Source organism: Pangasianodon hypophthalmus, chromosome 3 (genome assembly GCF_027358585.1).
Source record: "Pangasianodon hypophthalmus isolate fPanHyp1 chromosome 3, fPanHyp1.pri, whole genome shotgun sequence".
Taxonomy (NCBI): domain Eukaryota; kingdom Metazoa; phylum Chordata; class Actinopteri; order Siluriformes; family Pangasiidae; genus Pangasianodon; species Pangasianodon hypophthalmus.
The window spans coordinates 9168865-9196815 of record NC_069712.1 but is presented as its reverse complement, the minus strand read 5'-3'; the positions used below and the strand labels follow the sequence as shown (position 1 = coordinate 9196815).

The 27951-nt window shown below is 40.5% G+C and overlaps 1 protein-coding gene across 8 annotated transcripts; it reads left to right on the top strand.

The window, feature by feature from the left end:
* The first annotated feature begins 483 nt into the window (after positions 1-483).
* Positions 484-25706, top strand: ctnnd1 (catenin (cadherin-associated protein), delta 1). 8 transcript variants are annotated; one of them, XM_026934839.3, is made up of 21 exons: positions 488-624; positions 8873-9024; positions 12652-12723; positions 12842-12970; positions 13228-13508; positions 13753-14022; positions 14139-14394; positions 14848-15070; positions 15189-15381; positions 16395-16512; positions 16636-16792; positions 17109-17126; positions 17650-17715; positions 18838-18965; positions 19133-19283; positions 20028-20223; positions 20410-20603; positions 20748-20801; positions 20921-21000; positions 21698-21800; positions 23397-25706. In XM_026934839.3, exons 2-20 carry the CDS (start codon positions 8878-8880, stop codon positions 21755-21757), a joined length of 2793 nt encoding a protein of 930 aa, XP_026790640.1. In that variant the 5' UTR covers positions 488-624; positions 8873-8877; the 3' UTR covers positions 21758-21800; positions 23397-25706. The 8 variants fall into 8 exon arrangements, with proteins under 8 accessions (XP_026790695.1, XP_026790679.1, XP_026790640.1 ...); XM_026934850.3 differs by lacking the exon at positions 488-624 and adding an exon at positions 631-918; XM_026934894.3 differs by lacking the exon at positions 8873-9024 and having other exon boundaries at positions 484-624; positions 12652-12727.
* The last annotated feature ends 2245 nt before the right edge of the window (positions 25707-27951 follow it).

Here is a 27951-nt window from a genome sequence, read left to right as displayed (position 1 = left end):
ATTAAAATATAAAATCACGGATCCCTGATTGTTAATGTGACCTGTGTGCTAGGTGTGTCTGTTTCTTGTACCTATTGTTGAGCGCGCACACACACACACACACACACACACACACACACACACACACACACACACACACACACACGTATACACACTTGAGAAACTGCTGCTTTATTCGCGCTGCCTGTTTTCAGTCACAAGATGGCGTCTTATCACTAAAGCGCTCTGAGTTCCGTGTGACGAAACTGAACAGGAAGTGTGACAGCGTTTCTGCCCCTCCTACCAAACTTAACTAGGACACGACACAACAAATTACATTAAAATTAATAGTGTGTTTTTTTAAACTCTTGTGTAGGTGTAAAGCACACGGTGTGTTTTCCTTCTGTTTGTTTTTTCTATCGTTTTATCTGGTCTATCTCGGCTGCAGTAGCCTGATGAGCGCTGTGCGGCCCGCGCCCCGCCCTAGGCTCATTTGTATGCGGTCACCCGAAGCCCCGCCCCTCGTCGTCGGGAGCGCGCAGAGAGGGAGGGGTTGGTTCATCACTTCTGCTCCGCTCCCGAGAAAAAACTGGCAACGAGGAAAAGAGGAGTGAACAAGGCGACGCGGAAGATAGCCTAGCTTAGGTGGGTTTCTTTTTTTTTTTTTTTAAAAGACCACAACACTCATATACGCTTTTGGTTCTGTATTTGTAACTCTGTATGCGTTTGAATGGGAGATGTCCAATTACAATTAGAGTGTAAAATCTCCAAGTGAGTAAGCCAGTAAGTTTCGTGGCAGTGCGGCTCGGACGCCCAAATTTAGACCAGTTGGAATTACAACTACTTCCTACTCCTGCCTGGAAAATCGGTTATCTGGCGTCAATAGGACGGAGCCTGTTTCTATAGGCCACGCAGCGGACTTGCACAAAGAGCACAAAGGTAGACTGTCGAAACTTTGGTTTTCTTTGTTTTTGTGTCGCATGCGATTGATTTTTTTCTTCACGCACCTTTTAAAAACGTTTGGATTTCCACAAGCTAACGCAGCTGCTTGGCTTCTTAGTTCGGAAACTTGAAAGTTAGCCTGGCTAGCTTGACTAGCTCCCAGTTAGCTAGCATGCTAGCTAGTAAAGTTAGCTAGAAGCGCTGGCTGGCTAGTTTGTTTTCTAGCTAACGCTAGCAGCGTGAATGACTCCCGTTTGCGCTAGACAGAAGTTTTGTTTTATTTTTTGCTCTAGTTGAACTGAATATTTAACAAAAACTTTAACATTTTAGCCCGTTTTTTGTGAGGACTGCAACCGTGTTGGTCGTATCAGAGCTAACGTTACTTTCGGGACTCGGTTATAGTTTGCTAGCGTTGTTTATTATTGAGAAGTTAGAAATAATCCGTTTATACGAGTTGCTTGTGTGTCAAATAATAAAACTGTAATATGTTATAGTTAATATGTTTGTATAGTATGTTTGGAATTATTAAAAACTGAAATGATCAGAGATGCATCTTGGAGTTAAGTTATAATAAGCACTTCTCGCTTCAGACTTTTAACAAAAGTCAGTTTCTTAACTTTATTGGTTATAAAACTGACTCTTTTGTGCTTATTTTGTGGTATTTTCTTCCACAAGGTTGATGTTAAGGAGTGAAACTGCCCCATGTACACCTAACGCTAAAGCAAGCTCATCAACAGTCCGTCTGAGAGGTGAAAGTAACGAGCACCTGCACTTGACTTGAAAAGTCTGTTTGGTGGTTAGTTAGAGTTGGAGATGAGTTTCGAGGTAGTTGGCTGGAGTTATGGCTTGAGTTGTAAACAGTGAGTGTGGTTTAAGTGGTCCAGGTAGTATGGCGGTTAATTATAATGATGTGTGTGAGTTACAATGCAGTCCAACAGGTTAATTGGTGGATTTTTGTTCAGATCAGGTGCCTTTAAACAAGGCGCGCGCACGTGTCCTGACAGGTTTAAGTCAGTATTATGTATATTTTGTTTATATATAAAGTTGAAGCAGCGTGGTTTGTGATTAACTCAAGAGCGTGAGTATGTGAGAACCTGTTGAGTAGGTCTTGTGTATGTGGGGGAAGGGACAGGCGTGGTTCGGTGTTTTCTTTGTAGCCCGCTTTTTGTGTTTTGCTTTGCATTTGCACACAATGCAGGCTTCGGCGTCAAAAAGTCAACAGTTCAGCTGCACGGTTAGTAATTTTACGGCTCGTCTGACTTCCCTGATAAATTCACCCTGAGTCATCTGTGTGACCCAAGCCGAGTTTGTGCTTTAAAAGGAGAAATGTTTGGGATATTTCCCGTTTCCCCCTGCGGGTGTGTCTACCTTGACCTGTAGTGGCGCAAAGGGGAAAGAAGTGTGTTCATTCCTGTGTAATTGTTTTTTAAGCTCAATCCAAAAGAAAAAGTTCTACTTTTACCGAGTTTGTGTGAGTTGGTGAGGCTGTAAAAGCAGCCCCAGTGCGCTTTTTTTGAGACGTGTCGCTTTCTTAACGGTGTAATAACCGGGTTTACGGTTACAAGGGTGTGTCCGGCCAACACGGAAGGGCTTGTGGAGCAGTCTTAAAACACACGGCAACCTCCTTGCCTCCTTCTGTGGTCACTGCTCACTAAGTTTCTGCTCCAAAATGCTCAGAAATATCCTGCTGTAAAACGTCCAGGAACGACAGCCTTCACTTTATTTATTTGTTTGTTTTTGTTTGTTTGTTTTTTTTATATGTTCTTGCTTAAGTGAGCAACGGTTCACCATGTTTCCCTCCTGAGATGAATAAGCTCAGTCCTAAACTGCTCATGTCTTATCTGTGTGTTTGAAATAATGTCTCACACTTTCTGAAGATCATCAGATGCCCAGCAAAAAGACACTTGAGATCAAGTCCGCCTCCTGACTGATCACACTATACTTAAGCTTCATCTGTCCATTTGAAGAGTTAGTATGGTAAAATGACTGAGTGTGTAGTTCAACCACAAGTGGGAGTTGGATATGTGTTCAGTCCAAAGTTCAGAGACGTTAGTTTGGACTCGGGCCAAAACTGAAGGATTGGCTTTTCACTTTCACCTGAGTCAGAAAGTCTGGAATTATCAAGCTCGACAGTACTGCCATGGTGGCCATTTTCTGAAGAGTGTTTGTGTGTAAAAGATTGGGAGAAGTCGTCCCAGTCCCTCTACACGGCAGTGTTTACTTCTGCAACAGAGCAGTAACTATAGTATAACTTTGGGCGTGAAGTGGTTTATTTCTTCATCAGTAGTACCAGCAAAACTGCATGTATTGTTTTTCTGTTTTCTGCCAACAGAAACTGTCACTGTCCAAGCTACACCTTAAACTGATTCGTTCAAAGACCTCTTTCGCTGCCTGTGGGTCACTGCATACTTCCAGTGTTCACTCAAGCCTTTGCTTGTCTGTTTGGCCTTTCACATTTTTTCTTTGGAATTTGGTCAGATCTGAGGTGGCTACCAATGTTTCTAATTTATACTTTTTGAAAAATGTTCCAGATTCAATCTTGATAATGTTATATGTCTGTGGTATTTCTGTGGTTCCTGAAAAAATGTGGTCAGTAGGCAGTTTTTTTTTTCTCCAATTGCCACGGTGAACCAAAATGCCTTGTGCATAAAGACACCACTGTTCACTCACCTAATTTCTTTTGCTACTGCAGTCTAGAAGTTCACAACTGTCAGCTGAAATGTTCTTGCAGAGCATCCCTGTTCACTGGCTTGTACATCTGCTCAGTGGTATGCAATGAGCTCCACTTGCACACACTTCATCATTCAAGTTTGCACGCAGCTATGGGTTCAAGCTGCATTATCATCAGCTATTATGTCTTTGGCTGATCCTGGGATTCATCTAGGCGTGCGCTTGTCTGGTATAGGCTTACAAAGTTTGGCTGTTAAGTGGATTAGCAGTATAATATATCAACTGTCCCATTAGCAGACATATTAAACAATTAGGTGAGTTAAATTATTTCGTTGTAATGTTACTTAGGGCTGTTGCTGCCATCTTTCAGTTATAACCAAGATTCAGTATGTTGATGTCACAGTGATGATTCCTGTTTGTTTATGTTTTGTTTTTTTATTTTTTGTTTTGTTTTTATTTTTTTCCTCAAAGCAAATTCAGTAGTTCTTTGTCACTTAGTTGCTGATCTCCAGGTTGGCATTTGACAGGAATTTTTGTCTCCATGATGGCAAAACTAGCAGTACTGTGTGAGGAATGCGGCCTTATTTGGCTCATTTGTTAGCTGCAGTAGGTGAATCCCAAAAGACATCATTCTGATTATTCTGTATTGTTTTATGTGGTTGTCTTGAGCGGCTTGGTTGCTTGTCCAGCAAAACCTACATAAAGTTTTCCCTTGTTTTGGGTCAGTCCTGTTCTGAGGATGGCATTTTCATATTCCTCTGGAGTAGACTTAGAACTTTTTAGGTACTGTTGCCAAAAATAAAAGCGACGTGCTCAGCATGGCCTAGATTATAACTACTGACTATCTGTATTCAAGGTGTGCTTTGAAGGAATACCCTTTGAAGATAAGACTGGTGTATTAGGCAGAGGGTGTATTTGTGGTGCATGTGTGTGTTTCATAGGGTACATTTTAAATCCGGACCTTGATTGCTGGGAAAATGAAATTCGTGCTGGGGAGCATTACTGCTTTCCATTTGTAGTCCAGTCCATAGTTCAAAACCATTAAAATGAATCGAATTGATGTGAGGAACACTGTTTTTTTATTTTTTTTTAAATTTCACACCTAGCTTGTAGCCGAGATTAAAAATCAGATGACGTGAATCTCTGCTTCTGTAAGCACAGTTCAGATTGCACAGGTGTGTGTTCATTAGTAATTCAGTTCACAGGTGTATGAGAGTGTGCTGTTACAGGAAAAGGTGTGTGTCACTGAAACTCACCATCAGACTGAGCCTCTGAGTCATTAACTTCACACTCTGAATCAGACAGCGAGTGGTGCTGGGGGGGGTGGGAAGAGACATGGGAACTGGATATGGAGAGAATGAAAGGGGGCGTTGGGAAAGGAAGAGGACTTTTTTTTTTTTTTTTTTTTTTTTTTTTTTTTAGGAATTTCTAACAAGCTAGAGAGGCCGAGACAGGATCGGACATGCCGCAAGACCAGGCGGAATGTGGGTGCGCGTGCGCATACCCGCCTTATTTTCTATAAGGGTGTTTGCTCTGTTCAAGGGATGTTTTGGGACAAGGGTGGAAAACAGTTTCATGAGTCGATGAAGCTGACTGCTGTGACTGTGTTTTCAAGGACGGCCCCTCCTACCCACCCTGCGTGCACACTCTTGGACACACATTTACTATTGTTCCCTGAATCACCAGATGGACAGCTGCAAATAGAACCCCCCCCAAAACCATGATTTTGTCATAGCTGAAGTGAAGCAGAGGTCTGAGCTGTAGGAGGGTAACAGTACTCACTCACAGGTGTGGCAGGGGGGCATAGCAGCTGTGCTGTTTTAGCAGCATAGCTTTGACCTTGGCAGGCTTCTGTTTCAAGCTTGCTCTCATTTTAGAAGCTACTGTTTGTTTTCAGGTTTCGGGATTCTTTCACTCAGTTTCATCTGAGCAACTGCAATTTTCTGGTCCAAGATCGTCTTTTGGCTTGCGTCGAGTCAGGAAATATTTGTTGGCAAGACTAAAAATAGAGCCGAGATGTTTTCCTTTGACTGTGATATATATTGTTAGCTAATTGAAAAGATAGTTTAATGTTCTCATGTGTAGAAGGGGTTGTTTCTATATTCAGCACTCTGCACTCCCATATTTTGTTTGTTTGGAGGTTCTAATGTTATTCAGAGTACAGGTAAAGAAACCATCCTTTCCCTGGTCTTATTTTTCTTAACACAGACCTGAAACATGATACCAGTAAAGTTGAAATCTTCAATTTCCCCAAAATTATACAAGCCAGGGTCATATTACACACACAGCATACTTTTGACGTTCTGTCCCCTGATAACAGATGTTTGCATATTTAAAGTGGTAAAACAATTAAGGCATGGATCAATCAGCTGTGATGATACCCAGTTGTGTTTGGTAACTAGATAGATCATTTTTCAAAAGCATAGAGCCAGAGCTTGTCATTTTTGTTCTCCTGATGTAAATCTCTTTGCTGCTCTGAGCCCAGAATAGAGCTCCACAGGATGGATTCTTCTCACCTGCCATTCGCACCCAGCTCCATACTCCTCTCAGCTAACTGGTGCTAATGAGCAAGTGCGGATCAGCATAGTCATTTATTTTTGCATTCAGAGAGTGAAATGTCAGCACGCTACTGAATAGCTGTACGTTACGGGTTTATGCCTGAAATGTTAGTTTGGAGACCCTGTGTCATGCTATACAGCTACCAGTTCTGTTTTTACGCATTAATAACCAATTAATTAATAACATTAATAATCAATAATAATAAGAATAAATTGCACACTTATTATTTATTCTTACATCATTTAGTCTTGCCAAATGAGTGCAAACCAGGTGCAAATTGGAGAGTTTGATATGGAAAATGTATCTGTAAGTAGTACATTGCTTTATATTGGTATCTTGCCATATACTGGCATGCTTAGTGGTCATGCCTGTTCCTGCAATCTGTTTTTTTCCCCCTTGTAAAAGTGAATATATTATGTTAGAAGGAAACCGCAGACTTCACTTTAGCTTATTTAGCTTTCCAGTCACTAAGGTTTCTAGCCACTGTAACAGAGAATTAAAAATACTGACTACACATAGACCCAAAATATATTCATTCTAATTAAGACAACTCAAAGCCACATACAGACCAAAACTTATTCTAAATATATACATTTCTAAACTTTGCTAGCTACTAGTCAGTTGCAGTCATTATTGATGAAGTTGGTGGAAGGGAAGGGGAAGTTAGTGGCTTCTGTGAAGAGAAGTATATAGAATAATTAAAAATGCTTTACAGCAAATCTTTTTCAATAAATGTTGACCATACTTGTATGACATAGCAAAGAACAAATACGCCTCCTTGATGGTTACTCAGATATCAAAATCGAAAGCATGTGAGGGAGCAAGGAGATGAGTGCGTCATCTAGCTGAAGCGAAAGTGTGCTGTGTCTGTTTACTCGACCCCTCTGAGAGCAGTGCTGCAGAGTTAATGGATAAAATGCTGTATGTAAGCACTCAGCAACGTTCAAACTGACATCCTCTAATAATCCATGTAGCTGCGCTTGGCAGACAGTACACGTTAATTTCAGTTTGTAGTTGTTAACCATTGCCATGGTTCAGTGACTCTGAACCCAGTTTAATAGTGAGCTCTGCTTTATAGTGCAGATGCAGGTTTTCAGAAGGTGGTGTTAGAGGACCTTGGTTGGTTTAATGTTGTGTCTGAGCTGCTTATGCCTGCCTGTACATGATAGCTCTCTTTTGACTCTTTCTCTTGCACAAATCTTAATCATCCTTTCAAAAACCAGTTTGGTTTCCTGTCACTTGCATAGTGTAAGGCTTTGTTCACTGACGGTATCATACCTTTATCTTGAAGGTTTTGTCACTGCCTGTCTTGGTTTCTCCTCAGTTTTGGATTCCTAGTTCTTTTTTTTGGTTTGGACAGCTAATTAAATTTACATTTGAGGTCTTTTTTTTTTAAAAAAAAAATCTCATCAGCCGTCCAGGTTGGAATACAGCTTAGTTTATATCAGTACACTTGATAAATACGGTGCTAAGGCTGGGATGCCAGATGATGTTCTATATATACATTTTTAAGGTATCATGGGTAATGGTAGTTTTAACATCACTGACCGACACCATAGTTCACTCCTTTAAAGTTTTTGCACTGATTGTGTAATTTTCCCTCCATTTTTTTGTGTTAAATAATTTAACTACAGTATACAAATGTATTATTTAACACTAATGTTTAGCTGGATCTAGGCTTGTGCGATTATAATGAATTAATTGTCTCTATATTACACTGAGCACCAGTAATGTGTACTCTGATTACATTATATTACTAGACTTGCCAACCTTAACGCATTTTGTGTAGGAGCTCCCCAATTTAACACTAGTTACAATAGTACGAGTTATCACTCAAACACACCAAAAGAGCTGTCTTTTTGTCCCTAATGAAACGGGAGACTTGTCTGGAAGCACCTCCCCCTTCTCCATATCTTGCGACCTCTTGACTCAACTTGTGCCCTCGCTTTCTGCAAAGATAAATGGAGAAACTTTTGGGATCATCAATATAAAATAAAATTTATTAATGTAAGTTTGCCTTGGCTAATAGTAAACAAATATATAGTTAACTATGTTATTAGTGATGCTGCCAAGATGATAAAAATTGAACTTTTGGTTTTTCATCCGAAAAATAAAAAAGAGTGAAAACGTTGACCTAAAAAAATTAAATTGGTTTACAGTGACGTGTCTGGTCTGACGCATTCAAATAACGTTACAGGTGCTGGTGATAAAGTGATGCAAAGTGATTGATTCTGTTGTTTTGATTTTTTGTTGTTGTTTGTTGGATGATCAAGTCATTTATCTTGATTACTTAAAATGGGAAATTGCAAGCAGAAAAATCAATATGGGCAAGCCTATCTGTAACTTGTAGCAAACCTAAAAATGGATGTACACCGCATATCTAAAAGTCTTGTTGTGACCTGATTGTGATCTGACTTATAGTTGCCACACCTGCATGGCCACACCTAAATGCTGCTGAAGCTGTACTACACTACACTTTACTACACAACCGTAATGTTTTTGTGGCACTAAGCTGTAACCCTATAACTGTTGGGTAACTGTGTGCGTGTGAGGTTAGAGTGTAGTATCCTATGGGAGTGTGTTCATTTGTTCCTTTGATTCAGGCGTGTGTTTGATGGTGTCCTGAAATGCTGAGAAGAAATATGAACGATTGAGTCTGTGCCATACACTCGTTCTCCGAGTGTATGCAGCTGTGTGTGTAACGCTTTGTCTTCTCTCTCAGTGTGTATGGAGCAGTGTGAGAATGCCGCGTCTCTCCTGGCGTCCGTGCGCGAGCAGGAGATGCAGTTTGAGCGTCTGACTCGAGCTCTCGAGGAGGAGAGGAGGAGCGTGGGGCCATCCGGCACCCTGCCCCGCCCCCTCCCCACGCTGCAGGTAACACCTCCTCCCACCAATCATGTAACTGCAGAGGTCACAAGTCATTGTGCCGTCCCACACCTTTTTTTTTTTTTTTCTCCCCCTCCATCCTCCTCATAAGCCTGTGCCCCACCTCATGTGTGTGTTTGCCTTGTGTGAGCATCCGGCGACCATCATCTCGTGTTGTCATATCAGTTGCATCATCTGCCTTTCAGTGCATGGTGACTCACCTCATCCATTACTTTTCTAATTTGTTTTATAACATCATCCCTTCTATTTGCATTATTTGCATCCTGATCCCATTTGCCATCAAGGATACGGCTATTCCCTTCATCCTCCTTCGAGGCGTCCTCATCATTTCTTGTCTGCATCATTACTTTTTCTTGGAGAAAATGTCAGACCATAAACCTGGATTCAGCTTTTTTATATATATATGTCCATCACGCATGCTGCTACCCCATCTCCGATTCATGCATCCCTGTCCTCTGTAAAATGCATGCTTGTGTGTCTTACATGAATGAAAAATGTAATGTCTTTCTAACTGTACTTCAATTGCAAGTGACTCACTTCAGAAAACATTTTCCTGGACCAATACTGGTTCTTTGAATTTAATTGGGGAAAGTTTATACATGGTAACATTTGTAACTGTGTATATGCTATTTTAAAATTAAACAGGTTTTTGCTATATCCTGGAGCAGTGGTACATTGTGATGTGACCAAAATCTTTTCTTAAAGTAAACACTGTCACTGATTAGAGGCAACAGAGCTTTCAGTTGTACACATTTGTTGACAAAGGGTGTTGAGTATTATAGATAGCTTTCTTATAAAGCAGATGAAGACCACATAAAGGCTAAGGGGTTTATAATGCAGCTGGCCTTCAGGAGCTACAGTGGATGTGCTGATTTGCATCTGATTTCATATAATTGTTTTCCCTTGGAGACTGTACAGCTGGTGTGTGATTAGAGAGTGAACACCTGACTTCCGTTTACTCTTTCCTTTCATAGTGATACTACTGCAGCAAAATATATTTTTTTAGTGTTTCGCATTTAACACTTTCTAATAGCTATGTAGTGATTCACAACATTTGGCAGCTTATTTTTAGATTGATGTAAAAAAACAGTTTTTTTTTCTTCAGATCCATGTAAAGTCTGTCAATCAGAAATATAAATTTGCATGTGGAAGATTTTATTCACTATTATTTTCAATAATTATGCAGAGAAGCCCCACTTAGACCAGTGTCTGATTTTCAGAAGAGCACTGCATACTGATAACTGTAGCTAAACGTACAAAAATCTACCTGTCTTTGCATGTATGAATTAAAAGATACCATCTCAAAACAGAAAGATCTACAGCTAACTATAACATGATAATAGAATAAAAATGTATATGTGTATGATAAATTACAAGAAGGTCAAGAAGAATAGCAGAAGAAAATAGGCATATGTATTTTCCTTTTCAGTCTTGTAAAAAAAAAAGTAAGATAGTGCAGCATACTGTGTCATAGTGTCAGTGTTGAGTGTCCATTCTGTCCATCCAGTCAAAACACAGCACTCTAAGTTGATTCTATAAATATTGGTATTGATGGTAGGACCTTTCAGTAAATATAGACCTATTTCTTCTTGGATGCGATGCTTTTTTTTATTCAAAGAAAAATGTTTCAGTCGTAAAGGCCCACATGTGAACTTAAACTTCATCCACAACTTCTCCATACAAATTTGAGAAGTTTGAACCCAAAATGTACCCCTGTGGGACAGCACTTGGTAATCACAACAAAACCTGATTGTACTCTATCCACAACTACATACGGAGCACTTACTGTGATCCTTTTGTCACTATAAAACCATTTATATGCCGTCTGATCAAAAACCCAAGGATGAAAGTATCTGCGACAGCAGGGAGTGAAACGCATTATCAAAAGAATTTAGTAAACCAATAAACATGGCTGTGCACTGTTTATTTGTAAGAGAACAAACACGATTAACAACTGGAGCTGTAGCTGTAATAGTGCTAGATCTAAACCTTGACAATATTTGAAATATTGTTTCTGGATTTAAAGAAGTGGGAAGCTGAGAAGCTCTAATATTTTGGCGCGGGAAGAGTTTGGAAATTGGGATAATTGTTTAAATCATTAACCGCATGTCCACTTAAAAACTGGATATTTGCTTTCATACCACAAATTAATCAGCTCATATAATGTACAGAACATTTAAATCATTGGGGATCCACACAGGTGCACAGACAAAATCATGCTTAGGTTTGTAACACATCTGAAACAATAAAATGTGAATAAAGAACAAAATGTTTAAGCCAAACAGATTATTATTTTTTTATTATTATTATTATTTTTTTTTAATTTTTAATAGCTCTGTGTTCATTATAGCTTAGTCTAAATACTCTGAGTTGAAGGGCAGTAGAGGAATTCTCTTTAGTGTTGCTAGACCCAGTATTTAACATATTTGTAATATTTCTCTCTACTGTTAGAATAAACTAGCCATTAATGTATAGGATGCAAATGAAGCATGTCATGTCTTTCTCTAGTTAGGCTTATTCTAGTTTTTAAGTGATGTAGCATGTTCAGGCAAAATCCTTGAATGTTGTTTGAGGCCAGTGTGGGAAGATCCCCTAAAAGCTCTAATAGTGTTGTGGTTAAAAACCAGATAAGGAACTGGTTCAGTCAGTGAGACAGAGAGCTTTGACCTATACCGGAAGTTACTCAACATCTAACAGGCATTTAACAGTTATAATCTTCTGGTCTGTTTTCTGTCAGTCTAAAATGACAAACTTTGACAATAGTCCTTTTTATGGCCTTTATCTGCTTCATATGTGAGAGATCAGCAGTTCTCTGTGCTATGTGGCCTTTTCGCCATTTTTCACGCAGGCTTTACACTTCTTCTTTCTGGGTTTAAAGCCCACAGAGCTGGAGCAACAACACCACACACTTCAAAGCGGGAGAATGTGTAGGGCAGTGGTTTTGGAATGTCTCAATCAGTCTTATCTTTCTCCTTTGACATAGCTGTGTGGGTAGTAAAATGCAGTGCAGGCTTGGGGCCTACCTGCTGACAGGTTCTCACAAGCCTGGGCCCCGCCTAGACCTGTTTCCAGCTCAATGGCTCCCTCTATGGGATGGAATGAGTACTCTGCTCTTTTGCTGTGGGCATTTTTGTGGTGTTGCATGACATCATTGCATTGTTGCATGAATGAGATTTTCCAGAAGCCACTGTACTTTCTCTCCTAATTTTTGTCATTCATACATTCTTTTAAAGGTGTTCATGATTTTTTTTAAACATGCATTTCTACAGATGTATGCTGATCCTCTCTCTAAGTTTGAGTGTGCGAGCATGTGTTTGTGAATTTAAAGCTGATATAATGACTTCTTGCTGCTGCAGAGAATGTTAAATAGTTCAGTGGCCTGAACATTGACCACTGTAAAGCCCCTACCATTATACTGTGTGTGTGTGTGTGTGTGTGTGTGTGTGTGTGTGTGTGTGTTTTTGTGTGTTTTTGTGTGTCTGTATGTGTGTTTTAAGGCTAACATCTCTTAACCCTAATTGCTCATGGCTTCCCATAAAGCTATACCTCACATACTTAAATTCTTATCCCTTGAACTAAATAGTCAGCAGTCTCTCTCTGTCTCTGTTTCTCTAGAACGGGCGTATCCCTGGTGATGCAGAGTTAGAGCGGCTCAAAATAAACGAGGGATACATCAACGGGACACAGGTAGGTGTGTAAATGTGTGTCTGTATCTTGCTGTTTTGGGGCCAGGTGGTGTTTATAAGAGAGGAAACACTTTTCAGCATTTGAGTGTAGCTCACTATTGTTTGTGTGCCCCTTACAGTACAGGATGTTGGACCCAGGTCACCTTGTTGAGGAGACAGTCACAGTGGAGGAGGAACCCCAGGAGACCACACCAGTCATTTCTGTTGAAACTAGTGAAGATGGCACCACACGCCGCACTGAAACCACAGTATGCTTTTTTTAAATGCAGTCTCACCTTACATATCAGTTTTGTTTAATTAAACAGTAAAACACGCTTAGAAAGATAAGTGTGTTTTCTTAGATAATATTGGTGATATTTGAATTTTGTTAAAGGCACTATTATGTTAAAACAGGACACCTTTTTTTTTATTAAAAAAAAAAACCTTTTAAAAAAAAAAATGACGATAAAAAGTAATAAGTAACTGTCATTCTTGTAATTTTGACAAGGATTGTAATTTTTTTCAGGTCAAGAAAGTCACTAAGACCACAACCACTCGCACGGTTATCCCCTCAGTCTCTGACACACTCTCTCTCGATGGCACTGGTTCTGTCACCGGTATGAGTGGTTATAATGCCCCTATAGACCGCGTGTACAGGCCTCCAGGACACATGGACTACCCAACAGCTACAGTCCCTCGAAATTACCACTATGGGCCACCAGGGGGTTACGATGACTACCGTAGTGGCCCGCCCTCTGAAGCCTATGCCAGCCTCAACCGAGGGGCCCGCATGGACGATCGCTACAGGTGTGTGTGTGTCATTATATTGCAATGTTACAACCATGCATTCAGGAAGAGGTAAACCATATTAGGGTTTGGTGTTCACACCATGTTTAGATGTAAAATTAAGGGCTTCTAAAACTCAACGATGCAGCATTTGTAGAAACTGAAAGCAGTTGTCTTTGGTAATTTTTGATGTTTTTAAACCATTTCTTTTATTCTCTCCTTTATTTATTTGTTTTTAAAGTAATCTCTTTCAATCTTTTTCCAGACCTGTGGATGGCTACCGAACATTGGACTCGGGCTACCGTGTCCACAGCAGGCCCCAACTGGACCCATATGCTGCCCAGCCACAGGTAGGGCGCATGGGCAGCGCATTGGAGATCTCTGGCCTGCAGCGATTTGTTCCAGAGCCCTACGGCCTGGAGGACGACCAGAGGAGTCTGGGATACGATGAGCCTGATTATGGTATGGGGCCCCCTATACACTACAGCACCATGCCCCGGCTAGGACATCATGCTCCGCCTCCACGCAGGACTGGGTTAGTGCAAGCAGATGTGTGTGTGTGCGCGCACACTTGGACAGTGCTAGCATCAATACTTTACCATGTGTTCACTTGAATTGGTTTTGGTATAACTAATTTGTGTGTGTGTATAGATCCTATGAGGGTACTCTGGATGGGGATATGAGTGGAGCAGGTGATATGTATTATTGGGGAGGCGGTGCTCCTCTGGCTCAGGGAGAAAGGGGAAGCATGGCTTCCCTGGACAGCACACTGCGTAAAGGCCCTGCCCCAACCACATGGAGGCAGCCCGAGCTGCCTGAGGTCATTGCTATGCTCAACTATCGTCTGGACCCAGTCAAGAGCAATGCGGCTGCTTATCTTCAACATCTCACGTTTAAAAATGATAAGGTACATGTCCACACCCACAGACGTGCAATAACCAGGCCAGTTTGTTGTGTGTTAGTAAATCAGGGCGTCATGGACGTTGTTCATTACTCACACTATCTGAGGCGTCATCAGAGTTTCTGATGACTGGTAAGCATTAGTCAGCTGACATCAACTCTCCACTACTAGACAATAAAATTGGGTACCTTTCGCATGCATTATCAATCCTCTTATAACATTAAACCAGCTTCACTGTTACTCACAGTAGTGAGTGGCTGACTACATGTAAAATGGCGTTGCTGTTTTGCCAGTCCTGTTAAATTCTCTGATAAATCATGAAAATGTCCATGTATTCTGATGTTATTTTTACCAACTCTATTAGATATTCAGAATCATCTGGATTACTAACACCCATGTTTGGAGGACATTTGTTGTTCCTCATTGACTTACTTACCGTATCTCTTATCCCTTGTGTAGGTCAAATCAGAGGTAAGGCGCCTGAAGGGCATTCCTGCTCTGGTGTCCATGTTGGACAACCCAAAGAAGGAGGTGCATCACTCCGCCTGTGGAGCTCTAAAGAACATCTCATATGGACGAGACCCTGACAACAAAATTGCCATCAAGAACTGTGATGGAATCCCTGCTCTGGTGCGCCTGCTGAGGAAGACCAGAGATCAGGATCTGACGGATACCATTACAGGTACACGCTTGGTGGACCCTGTTGTGATGGTGGAATCATTAGTTTAAAAAAAAAAAAAAAAAAGAAAGAAAGAAAGAAAACTTGCAGTTGTAGTGACTGGTCACTCTTCCGCTCTTAGGGACTCTGTGGAACCTGTCATCTCACGACTCAGTGAAGATGGAGATTGTGGACCATGCGCTCCATGCGCTGTCTGATGAAGTGATGGTGCCACACTCAGGCTGGGAGAGAGGGAATGATGGAGGAGAGGAGAGCTGCAAGCCCCGCCATCTGGAATGGGAGACGGCTCTCACCAACACTGCTGGCTGCCTGAGGTACTGAGATCCAGAGATATTGGGCAGGGAAGGGGGAGAGGCTGTTAGTGCAGAGGTATTTGAAACAGAGCTGGTGTGGGTGGTGTTTTTTATGGAATAGAGATACGTTGGTCCAAGATTAAAAGAGGCCTGAGTGTTTGCTTGCTCACATGCATGACAGGAAGTTGCGTTCCTGTATGCAAGAAAGAGGGGAAGTTGAAAGGGAAATGCTTTTTGTATTGTGTAAGCTCCTTAATGGCATTTGTCTGTTTCAGAAGCACTCTCTAGGAGTGAGAGGGAGTGTTGGGACAAAAGAGAGAAACGTGATCTTTAAATCCACTTATTTCTCTTGAGTGGTTCTCTTTCAGATGCTACTTTTCTCTTGTTTGCCTTTAGAAAGTCCTGTGAGAAATGTTTTTCCCTGATTGGATCTCACACGAGCTGGAAGTGTCTTGCTCCTTCCCTCTCTGTCTGTCTTCTAAAGTCACTCCTTTGTCTCTCTGGTTTGGCTCAGTTTTTTAAGGCAGCATTTTAAAGCATTACCTTTCGGATAATTAGCTAACTGTCAAGGGCGTAACGATTAATTCTTTTTCTTGATGCCTTGTTTGAACTTCCTCCCAAATGCATGAATGTATAAGTAAAAGGCATATACACACATGGGATCATGATTAGTGAACAAAATAGATTTGATGGAAGATTACTGATAAAACTAAAATGTTTTTAAGCAATTTGATGCTGTTTAACCAAGCACAATTTGTCCAGGGACATGAACTAACAACATTTAGAAAATGGTTAGTTTATCTTTCAGGTTGTGTTTAAATGGGATTGTCAATTGTGCAGGGAGTAGGGTTTTAACATTTCAAAAAGTAAGTTTTATTATTTATCTTAGCTGTTCTTGTTGTGTTAACCTGGCTGGTGTCATTGATATTTCTCAGCTTCCACCAAAATTCAGTAATCAGGTTCACAGCTCGAGTTTTTTGGGATGTGTCCCTACCACCTCTTTCTTTTTCATGTGCTATATCTTGTCTCCACAGGAATGTGAGCTCAGAGAGGAGTGAGGCCAGGAGGAAATTAAGAGAATGCTCTGGCTTGGTTGACTCGCTCATGTACATCGTCCAATCCCAGATTAACTGTAAAGATGTGGACAACAAGGTAATATCAGTAGAAATGCTATAATGTATTATTCTTTTTTTTTTTTTTTTTTGTCTTCGTGGCCTTCATTCTTAATCAAGTCTTTAAAAACCTTCCTCTTTTGCTCTGTCTCTTTCTCTATAGTTGGTGGAGAACAGTGTTTGTCTTTTGAGGAATCTATCCTATCAGGTGCATCGGGAAGTGCCAGGTTGTGAGCGCTACCAGGAGACCGCACCTGTCAATCAAGGCCCTGCCCCTGCCAATCACAAGGGTGGCTGCTTCAGCTCCCGCAAGGGCAAAGGTGTGACAGAAGACAAGATGTTTTATTTCTGAGCTTTGACACAAAAAATAAAATTAATTAAACAGAGACTAAATTTTAAAGTGGTGCTTGTGATGCAACATTTTAAACTTCATTGCATGAGAACTGTGAATCTTTTTGCATTTTTTTTTTGTGTGTATTCTTGTGCAAGCCTGTTGCTTTAAGATTGCTTTTGGTGGCTGGGGCACTGTTGCTCTGCTTTTTCTTACTTAGATTCTCTCTCACTGTCTTTCTTCTCTTGTGCTGTGTTTTTGTTTTCTCCCTTCTCGACTGCTTATTCTGTCTACTGCCATAACAGACGAGTGGTTTTCCAAAGGTAAGCCCCCTCTTTTGTGAGCCTTGCTTTGCTTTTCAGAGATCACTGGTATACACAGAGCTATTTTTACTCACCATAATCTCTTTTGCTATTGATTCAGTCATGCTCTTTCTTAATTATCAAGTGTAAAATAAAGATTTTGATCAATCTTCATGACTTTGCTGTCTTGAGATCCATTTATAATTCATTTCTGAAGCTTGGCTAGCATTCATATGAAGTCATTGCAATGATTACTGGCTGTTATTGTTCAAACATTGCCTGTAATATTCAGTCTGACCCCAAGGAGGCACTGGGGTGTCTAACACTTGATATCTGCATACCTCACAGCTAAGCTCTACTTTGATTGTTTACTGAGCCAGCACATGGTATTTGTTTAGCACCTCCTGTTTTTTTAAAACTTTTCAAAAGAAACAAATTGGTTTATATTGTGGGTCATTTGTTTAGGCCTTGTTTTAGAGTCTGTTTGGGGTTGCCGCTGTTTAATGATTTTTCATTAAGCGCTAACGTGTTTTGGTATTTTCAGGGAAGAAAGATGATGATGGAACCACAGACACAATCGACATTCCAAAGAGGACCACACCAGCCAAAGGTATCATTCACATAAGCACCTATGCTGCCAGACATTTTCTCAGTTTTCTGAGAGCAATGAATTTAATAGTTATAGGGTGGGAGAATAAAATCCTAATCCTCAACTAAACAAAAGAAATCTCTGCAGGATTTTGTCATGTATGAATATGCTGGACCCAGCAGAGTATCTGGAAATGTTCTGAGTTTTAAGTTTGAAATTTTACATGTAGTGATATACATGAAAATGGCTTTCATAAATACTGGCCTGGGTGATGGGCCAATATAATTGGATATTGGCGATGACAGACACCTGAGCCACTGACAGGCGTCAATTGACAGGCGATAATTGAAAATGTTCCATGGGGGAAAAGAACTAATAGAGATAGTAGCCTTTTTGCGTGGACAAGTGGTGTCCAGAGCATATTTTGTGCTGATGTGTGAAACCTCATGATGCGCCTGCTGTCATCTTGGCTATAATCTTGAATCTTGCATTTTAAAAGTTGCTGATTGCCATGGCCCCTTCATATAGATTTAGAATTAGCTTAATTGAACATACTAATGTTTATTAACCAAGGAAGTATAAAAGAGTGGAATGTGACCAGAGGAGCCATTAGGCTGCAGAAGTGAGACATACTATCTGAGCATAATTGGGTATTCAGCTGGGTCGTAAAATTAGAATATAATATTTCTCTGCGAGTGTGCATTGCGATCTCCGTGGGCTGTGTCTTTCATATTTTTTTTTTTTAGCACTGGCAAATGCTGCACTAATTGAGGGTCCAAAAGCCGCAGGTTCTCTAGGATGGCGTACTTGGCTAAGGGAGCCGAGATTCGAGAGTCTTTGGCTTTTACTTTTTTTTTGCAAAGCCTACAAATAGCATCTGGTTCTCCTCTCATATGGTTTAAAACCAGGTTGCTGCCAAACAGCTGACGTACTGCCTTTCTTACAAACCAAGCTAACATCATCCATGTTTCCACCTGTAAATTAAAGGATGGCATCATTTCCACAATTGCTTATTTTATTTTCTTTAATTTACAAACTACTGAACTCAGTGTTATCTTTGATAAACAGTACCGATTAATTATCATTATTTTTATGTATTTCCCACCCATAAATAATTCAAGAATTCTCTATTCTGTATTGTAGGTTATGAACTGCTTTTCCAGCCAGAGGTGGTTCGCGTGTACACATCACTCCTGAAGGAGAGCAAGAATCCTTCTGTTCTAGAGGCTTCTGCAGGAGCCATCCAAAACCTGTGTGCAGGCCGCTGGACCGTGAGTATACGCTGCTAACCGCTGCATAACTGCACAACTGCCATGAGACACTATAATTATGGTCACTACTGTTTAGTTTTGCTATATTTGTCAGATTTACACACACACACTCACGCTCTCTCTCTCTCTCTCCCTCCCCACCCCCCTCTCTCCCCTCGCTCTTACAGTATGGACGTTATATCAGGGCAGTTACGAGACAGGAGAAAGGATTGCCTATGATGACTGAGCTGTTGAGTCATGGGAACGACCGTGTGGTCAGAGCCATGTCTGGGGCCCTGAGAAACCTGGCTATTGATGCTCGCAACCGGGACCTTCTTGGTTAGTGTGTGCACAGAAAATGTGTCCGTGTTCCTCTGTGTTTGTGGGGAAAGTGTTCAATGCAAAATCTTGTAGAATATTTTGTGAGAGAGACTGAAGATCCCCCATGTATTCTCTGGGAATACAAAAAACGATACCAGGACAGCTGAGAAGTTTCTAGGCCAAGTATTTTAATTAGCACACTTACTTGACCTTTCCCTGTCCAAGACTGCCAGACTGCAGGGTCAGTCTCACACACATGCATGCAGGGAGTGGAATTGTCCAGCCCAGCATGTATGAGCACGTTATGGTGCCAGGTCAGCTTTTGTTCACTTTAGCTCATTAGGTTACTCACACTCGGACCATTGTGAATGAATATCTTTGAGAAAAGTGATGTTGGAGGGGAGAGCTTGCAGAAGCTTTACATAAGAATAGGACCACTCAGTTTTCCATTGAAAGGGATCAATTTTGGGGCTAGCCAGTTTACATGGAAAAGGGAGAAATTCTGGTGAAGTCTGTGTATAGACATTAAAAAGTCAGCCGTTCACACAAGAGCGACATTTATCTCATACGTAAGCAACCACAGAGGTTGCCTGAGGCTTTAATACTGAATTGTAGTGATTAATTAAATCACTACAATTCAGCAACCAGGATATTCATTGGTACTCTATACCGTGCTATATTTTATTTTTATTGAGTGGTGCATTGTTAGTTAGATAATGTTATGTATGAAATTAACCCTTTTTCTCCAATGTGCTTGTGCAGGAAAGCACGCTATACCTAACCTGGTGGCGAACCTGCCGGGTGGTGGGCAGAGCCAGCCTGTGCGTAACCTCTCGGAAGAGACAGTGGTTTCGGTGCTCAGCACTCTGGCAGAGGTGGTTGGCTCCAGTGTGGATGCAGCCAAGATCCTGCGCAGCTCACAGGGCATTGAGAGATTGGTGCTGATCAACAAGGATGGGTAAGTTTGTTTCTGTCAGGCTTGTCCTCTACCATGGGCTTCTGTTATGTTCAGGTGGTTTGTGTTTAGTGCCTCTTACCATGTGTTCACTACATGTATATGTGGAAGAGTTGTAACTTCAGTTAGTAAAGGTGTTTTCAGAGCTTGAATAGAGTATGTCTTTGTGACGCTGTGCCTGTCCCACAGTAACCGTTCCGATAGGGAGGTACGTGGTGCTGGCCTGGTGCTGCAGATTGTGTGGGGATTTAAGGAGCTGCGGCGCACGCTGGAGAAAGACGGCTGGAAAAAATCAGACTTTGTGGTCAACGTGAACCCTCCCAGCAACACCCGCACCAACGGCGGCTACGAGGACAGCAGCACCCTGCCACTCATCGACAGAGGTGTGAAACACTTCTTTCTATCCACTTTGTTTGATTTTTAAACTTGGATTTCCTTTATGGCAGTTGCAGTAATACTGTATATATTTGTGTGTGAATACTCAGTGAGTAAAAAAAAATTTTTTTTTCTTTTTTAATAAACACCAGGAGGAAAGCAGGATAGAGACAGAAACCTGATTCCACTGAATGACTTGGGATCAGGTGATTTCCTCACATTGATGCACCTTGTTTTAACACAAAGCCGTAAATAAATATATGGGTTTCAAATGTTTTATGTGTAATTATAATAGAGGTTATTCATACTGGCATTTTTGTGCTAGACTCCTATGCTACACTGGACCAGAGAGGACGGAGGAACACTTTGGATGACACTCTAGAACCTGCAGAGAATGATATTCAGGTAAAAATGCATTAAAGCAGTTGACACAACAGATTTTTGCTTTATTTATTTAAATACAATAAATACAAAAAAAAAAAACAGGTTATTCTAGTCATTCCTGACACTATGTGAATTTGGATGAATGGTAAGTGGCAGTGTTAACTAGTTTGTTTCTTGGTACTGTAAATGGCCATCATTAATGATGGCAATCATCATTAAGCTAATGGAGAAGCAGAAAATCAGGCCACTTAATAAAACTGCCTCTTAATAATTAGCAGGCCCTCCACTATTGTTTTTTTCTTAAACCTGAACTATATGAACTTGGTGCAAAAGGAAATGACCTCCACAGGAAACCAGTTCCTTTTACAGTCTTGCATCCTTTCCTTTCTAGTGAATTGGCATTTTTCAGACAAGTTTTATTTGCGTTTAGTCTGACTGCTGCTTAATTAAAATGCAGGTTTTCACATTCACATTTAACACCTCCAGCACTTCCTTAAATGGCAAACACTGCAAGACATCAGACAGACTCACATGTCACACTAATTATGCTTGTTACTTTCCTTTAACTCTTCTAATCACTAATGACAGGTGAACTGTGCACAGTCTCACTCTAACCCTTTTGCCCTTTCTCCTTTTTCTTTCTCACATATTTCTTGTCTCTGATGACCCTTTTACACCTCTGTGAACATGTGTCCTCCTCTCTGGCGTGCTCACCCAGGGAGGGATGTATGGGGAGAGGCGGGGCTCCATGCCCTTGTTGGACTCTTACGACGGTTAGGCCACTCCCTCCCCTCACCCCACTCAGTGCATGAGCGAGCATGGTATGTGTGTCCACTGCCTAATTCCTTCACTGCATGGGCTCTCACGGTGTATGTGTGTGAGGTCTTAACCTTCAGCCTCTCTCAAACCCAGTCCTGAGGGCCCTCCGACAGTCCACGTTTTTGCTCTGTGTTGTGTGAGATGGAATGGAGCAAAAAATTTGGACTGTCTGGAGAGGCCCTCAGGCCTGGTTTGAGAACCACTGCTCTAACCTATTTGGTGTTGATATGATTTTTGCTGTTCCTGCAGTAAAGTTGTTTCCTATTTTAATGTAGTTTGTATACCTGTGGTGTTCATGTATCCACTTTGGTCACATGACTTGTGTGTAGTTAAATCACCTTCCCCCAGTGTTTGTGGACCTGTCCGTGTTGAATGGGTTTGTGCATATGACAGCACATGCACAAAATGCCCTTCATAAGTATTGTGACTAATATCATTAAGGAGCCTTTTCTATATGATTTGTGCCTTAAAGGGATTGACAAGTCATTTTTCATTTCATGTCACTCTTGGAGATTTCTCATCTCAAGAAGGAATAAAATTAAGAGTACCTTGTCTGTTAATATATAGACTGGAACTGGTTCCTTAATATTAAATTTGTACTCATTTTATATTTTTAATGTAAATTAAAAACGTGCAGAGCTCTGCCAACTATAGAAAAAAGGCAACTGAATAAAGGGTCCAAGATAAATGTTGCAACAGTATATGTGCTAAGTTACTCTAATCACTATTTAGAATATTGGATGGCGTATATGCCATATAATAAATTAACACTTCTTAGCAAGATATAGTATGTCAATAGTAAAGTTTTCTGAAAGAAACGGTAAAATAATAATCTTATACGTTACACATAAATTAATTCGTAGTTGTAGTTTGTAATTTAAAAAGCATTTAATGTTGAAATTGAAATTTGATCATTTGTTCTCAATGATACTTTACACTTTGGAACTTAATTTCTATCATTAATATCATTATCATTATTTTGCTAGCTAAATCTAACTATGGGTATAAATATTGTTGTGAATAAAAATAGAAGAGATAAAAGCAAGCAACAGGGCACTCAAATAACTATTTGTAAATGTATTTCTCAGTTGGAGTGATCAGACTGACAGTTCTGTCCATTATATTTCTCAAACTTTCTTGGAGCTCTACTTCAGGAAACTGAAATTAATATCAGATTCCCATTGCCAAGAAGCATATATGTGAAGTTGCTCTCAAATTAGGTCCCCCCCCCCCCCCCAGCTGCCCTACCTAGAGAGCTGTGTCCTACAATGTGTGTGTAGAATATTGTGGTATGTGATGTACCTGATTATTGGCACATACCACCTATAACACTTCACTACTCCGTATCTATTTCATTCAAAAATATGACTGTCGGCTATTTAAAATGCTTATTTTGCAAAAATAACTGTATATTTGGGCTTCAGAGTTAGTCAAAGACCATTCTTTCTCTCATTTCTGCAAACCTTGGACTTAAGAGTGAGACATTTTGTATAGCAATGTCAGAGTTCTCTTTGATAAAGTTAAAATAACCTTTTTTCTTTAATGATTACAAACAACCTACTTGAATTAAAGTGTTTGCCAATTGTTTCTGTCCACAGAAAAACTGATAGTGTGCATTACTCACGGCGAGCACCCTGTTCCTGCCTACTGTCCCTGCTGAACCTCGTCATGAAGGGACCACAGCCACTAATCAATGACGCAAAGAATCTCTTCCTCCATCATTATCCCTTCTTTCTTTCTCTTACCTTCTGCTTCTTGATCTGTCCCCTAAGATCCAAAAGACTGACTGCCACTACTAGGCAAAGACTATGTAGTCATTTTTTTTCTTCTGGTACTTTAAATCCATGCCACTCATTTTTTTAAACTGAGAAACACAAGAGACTGAAAAACACTACAGAACTGGAGTGTTTTTTTTTTTTTTGTTTTTTTTTTTTTAATCTTTTAATTTTTCTCACATTATTTTATTCTTTAACACTACATACTGTGCATTGTGCCCTGAAATGGGTGAGATCGTTCATGTTATTTCTACATTATGATCTGGTTTAAGTCCTCCTGCTACATTGACAATTTTTCTTATTTGCTGACAACTTTATTCAACATGACGCTATACAGTAAGTGTTCTTGCTACCACTAAGTTTATGATGTTATTGTGTTGCCCCTTAATGTCTTGAAACACTAATGACCTTATTATAAATCTTCCATTTTTTTTTCTTTGGAGGTTATGTAGCTGTAAGATTGATCTGCATTTATGTTTCCATTTTTTCTGTGCTGATGAAAATTTATGCCAAATTACACCACTGTCTTGTGAGTTACATTTAAAAACAAAAACTTAGTATATACATGATATTAAATCACCTTATAGAAGATTTTGGGAAGAGAATAGGGGTCATTTTGTAATGAAAACATTTCCTCTTACAATTAAGTTACCACTCTGCTATCTTTTGCAAACCCCCCCCCCCCCCCTTTTTTTTGGGGGGGGGTCATAATAACACATTGACACTGAGGATGTAGAGGTGTGAAGTAGATATTACTGAGAGGCAAAAGGTTGAGGGATAATGCTTGTGGGAAGAGAAACCTGTGTTCCAGTTTTTGGTTGTCTATATTGAGCATCCATTAAGAGAATGGAAAGGCATTTTTTTAATTTTATTTTAGAGTAGCTCAGATAATGTCAAAGTGGGTTATTTGGGACATGACCACTTGGTTCCTAATTCTCCCCTTAGGCAGAGTTAACAGCAGAGCTGGTCCTATATTCAGAGCTGGAGCACTGTGGATTAATGTTGAGCCCTTCTGGAAAAAACAGCATGAATAAGAACAGCTGATCCACTCTTTGGGCCAGTTCTTGCTTTCTGTTTCCTCTTTGAATATAGACAGATGTGTAAATATGATGGCATATAACAAATCCACCATTCTTAATCAGAGTGCCTCACTCTTTGATCAGCCCCTGGGGCTTTTGTGTGTGTGAGAGAGTGAGTGACTGTGAGAATGTGTGTCTGAGTGTGGCTATAAGAAGAGTGTGTGAGGTTTAAAGAATTTGGCCTCCAGTGCCTGTTTGTGTTGCATTGGGAGTGAATGATGGAACATTGAGGGTGCGTTGGCTTTACATGATGAGCAAAGTGCTCCTTCTATAGACTGCGTATTCGATATGCACAGTGTCTGATGTAGATATTTGCTAAATGGATACTCTAGCACTAGGAGTTAAGTGTTTTTTGTTTTGTTTTTTTGTTTTGAACTTTTTTTTAACCCCTTCCCTTCAAGGGGATTTTCCCCAAACTGATTTTTTAAACCCATCTTTTCCACCTATGTGAGACACTACAGTTGAGTATAATTATGTGACTAATTAAACAAAAGCATAGCTTTTAAGCAGGTATCCAGCAGCAGGCCAGCAGGCCACCCAGTGGGCGTTTTTGATTTTGAGGGAAGTGAAAGACTTTGTAAAATCTTGACACAATTTCATCTATTACAAGAAAAATTGAGGGAGAGCTCAGATTTTGATTCTAGCTTGATATTTAGATAAAGAAAAAAATTAAAGCACATTTAACTATATATACCAGAGAATATTTGTTAATTTTAATTATTTGTTTCCTCTCAGTTTTGTCGTTGTTTCTTTTTTTTTTTATATTTTATGATTGGGATAGTTTGTTTTTTGGGAGTTATTGTGGGTGAATGCATATGCAATCAATTTTATTTTTAATTCAGTGCATTTACAGTTTATACCTTAATTAAAAACAAAAGGAAAAAATTGTTCGTGTCATGTATTGTTGTGCTACACTTTATATGCAACAAAATGGAATCATTCTCTTAATTTCATCTATCTGCCTTGGCTCTTAAATATCGCACCTTTGTTTCATGGATTAAACGTGTAACGTAGCAATACCGTTTTTAATAAAAGAATGATTTTTTTTTTCAAAGCTTGGACTTTGTGTGCAGTGATGTTAATGAGTAAATTGTGCTTTAGCTGGGTAGGACTTGATTGATATTCTTGGAGCTGTAGAATAATTACAGGTAAAGAATACAGAGCTATTGAATAATTAGTTTGTCATACTAAATCCTGATGCTAAAACTCAGGTTTTTTTTAAATGATTAATAAAATGTAGATCTATTACTACAAGTGTTACTTTTACAAATTGGTTGATGTGGACAAGGCAGCAAATAACAAAAGACAGTCTTAACCTAACACTACTTTCCAAAAATTAAAATCTTTTGCTTTAATGAACATTCAGTCACCACTTATCCTTGTCAGGGTCATTGTGGATCCAGAGCCTAATCCTCAGAACACTGGGTGTGAGGCAGAAGTACATGCTGGAATGGACAGCAGTTCATCACAGGGAACATGATAACTGCCTGAGGTTTTTAAAATTTTGAGAAATGTTGAGTGTGACCTATTCCTGGAGCTTTGAATACTAAGGTTTAGACATTTGGTGTAACAAATGTGTGTTGGGCTAAATTAATCTTCCTTATATTTCAGCTTGTTATGAAGTTGGGGTCAGAGCACAGGGTCAGCTGTGACATGGCCCCTGGAGCAGAGAGGGTTAAGGGTCCTGATCAAGGGTCCACTTATGTAACCATTAATAATTCTGTTAAATCTGCAGCCATTTTATTGTGTCCTTGGAAAGGAAATGACAGTCTTGATTTTTCAATTTTATTTTTTCAAATTAGCACCCACTGTGTTCTAGTGGTTCATGTGACAAAGATGTGATAAAACAAAGCAGGTATATTTATAAAAGTGTCGCGCACTCCGTAGTACGCTAGTATGCTGTATAGTTACTATAGATGGCGGAGTGTGTCGCGCACTCCGTAGTAAGCTAGTATGCTGTATAGTTACTATAGGTGGCGGAGTGTGGCGCGCACTCCGTAGTAAGCTAGTATGCTGTATAGTTACTATAGGTTTTGGAGTGTGTCGCGCACTCCGTAGTAAGCTAGTATGCTGTATAGTTACTATAGGTGGCGGAGTGTGTCGCGCACTCCGTAGTACGCTAGTATGCTGTATAGTTACTATAGATGGCGGAGTGTGTCGCGCACTCCGTAGTACGCTAGTATGCTGTATAGTTACTATAGATGGCGGAGTGTGTCGCGCACTCCGTAGTACGCTAGTATGCTGTATAGTTACTATAGATGGCGGAGTGTGTCGCGCACTCCGTAGTACGCTAGTATGCTGTATAGTTACTATAGGTTTTGGAGTGTGTCGCGCACTCCGTAGTAAGCTAGTATGCTGTATAGTTACTATAGGTTTTGGAGTGTGTCGCGCACTCCGTAGTACGCTAGTATGCTGTGTAGTTACTATAGGTGGCGGAGTGTGTCGCGCACTCCGTAGTACGCTAGTATGCTGTATAGTTACTATAGGTGGCGGAGTGTGTCGCGCACTCCGTAGTACGCTAGTATGCTGTGTAGTTACTATAGGTGGCGGAGTGTGTCGCGCACTCCGTAGTACGCTAGTATGCTGTATAGTTACTATAGATGTCTGAGTGTGTCGCGCACTCCGTAGTAAGCTAGTATGCTGTATAGTTACTATAGATGGCGGAGTGTGTCGCGCACTCCGTAGTACGCTAGTATGCTGTATAGTTACTATAGATGGCGGAGTGTGTCGCGCACTCCGTAGTAAGCTAGTATGCTGTATAGTTACTATAGATGGCGGAGTGTGTCGCGCACTCCGTAGTACGCTAGTATGCTGTATAGTTACTATAGATGTCTGAGTGTGTCGCGCACTCCGTAGTACGCTAGTATGCTGTATAGTTACTATAGATGGCGGAGTGTGTCGCGCACTCCGTAGTACGCTAGTATGCTGTATAGTTACTATAGATGGCGGAGTGTGTCGCGCACTCCGTAGTACGCTAGTATGCTGTATAGTTACTATAGATGTCTGAGTGTGATGTGCACTCCGTAGTACGCTAGTATGCTGTATAGTTACTATAGGTTTTGGAGTGTGTCGCGCACTCCGTAGTACGCTAGTATGCTGTATAGTTACTATAGATGTCTGAGTGTGATGTGCACTCCGTAGTACGCTAGTATGCTGTATAGTTACTATAGGTGGCGGAGTGTGTCGCGCACTCCGTAGTAAGCTAGTATGCTGTATAGTTACTATAGGTGGCGGAGTGTGTCGCGCACTCCGTAGTAAGCTAGTATGCTGTATAGTTACTATAGATGTCTGAGTGTGTC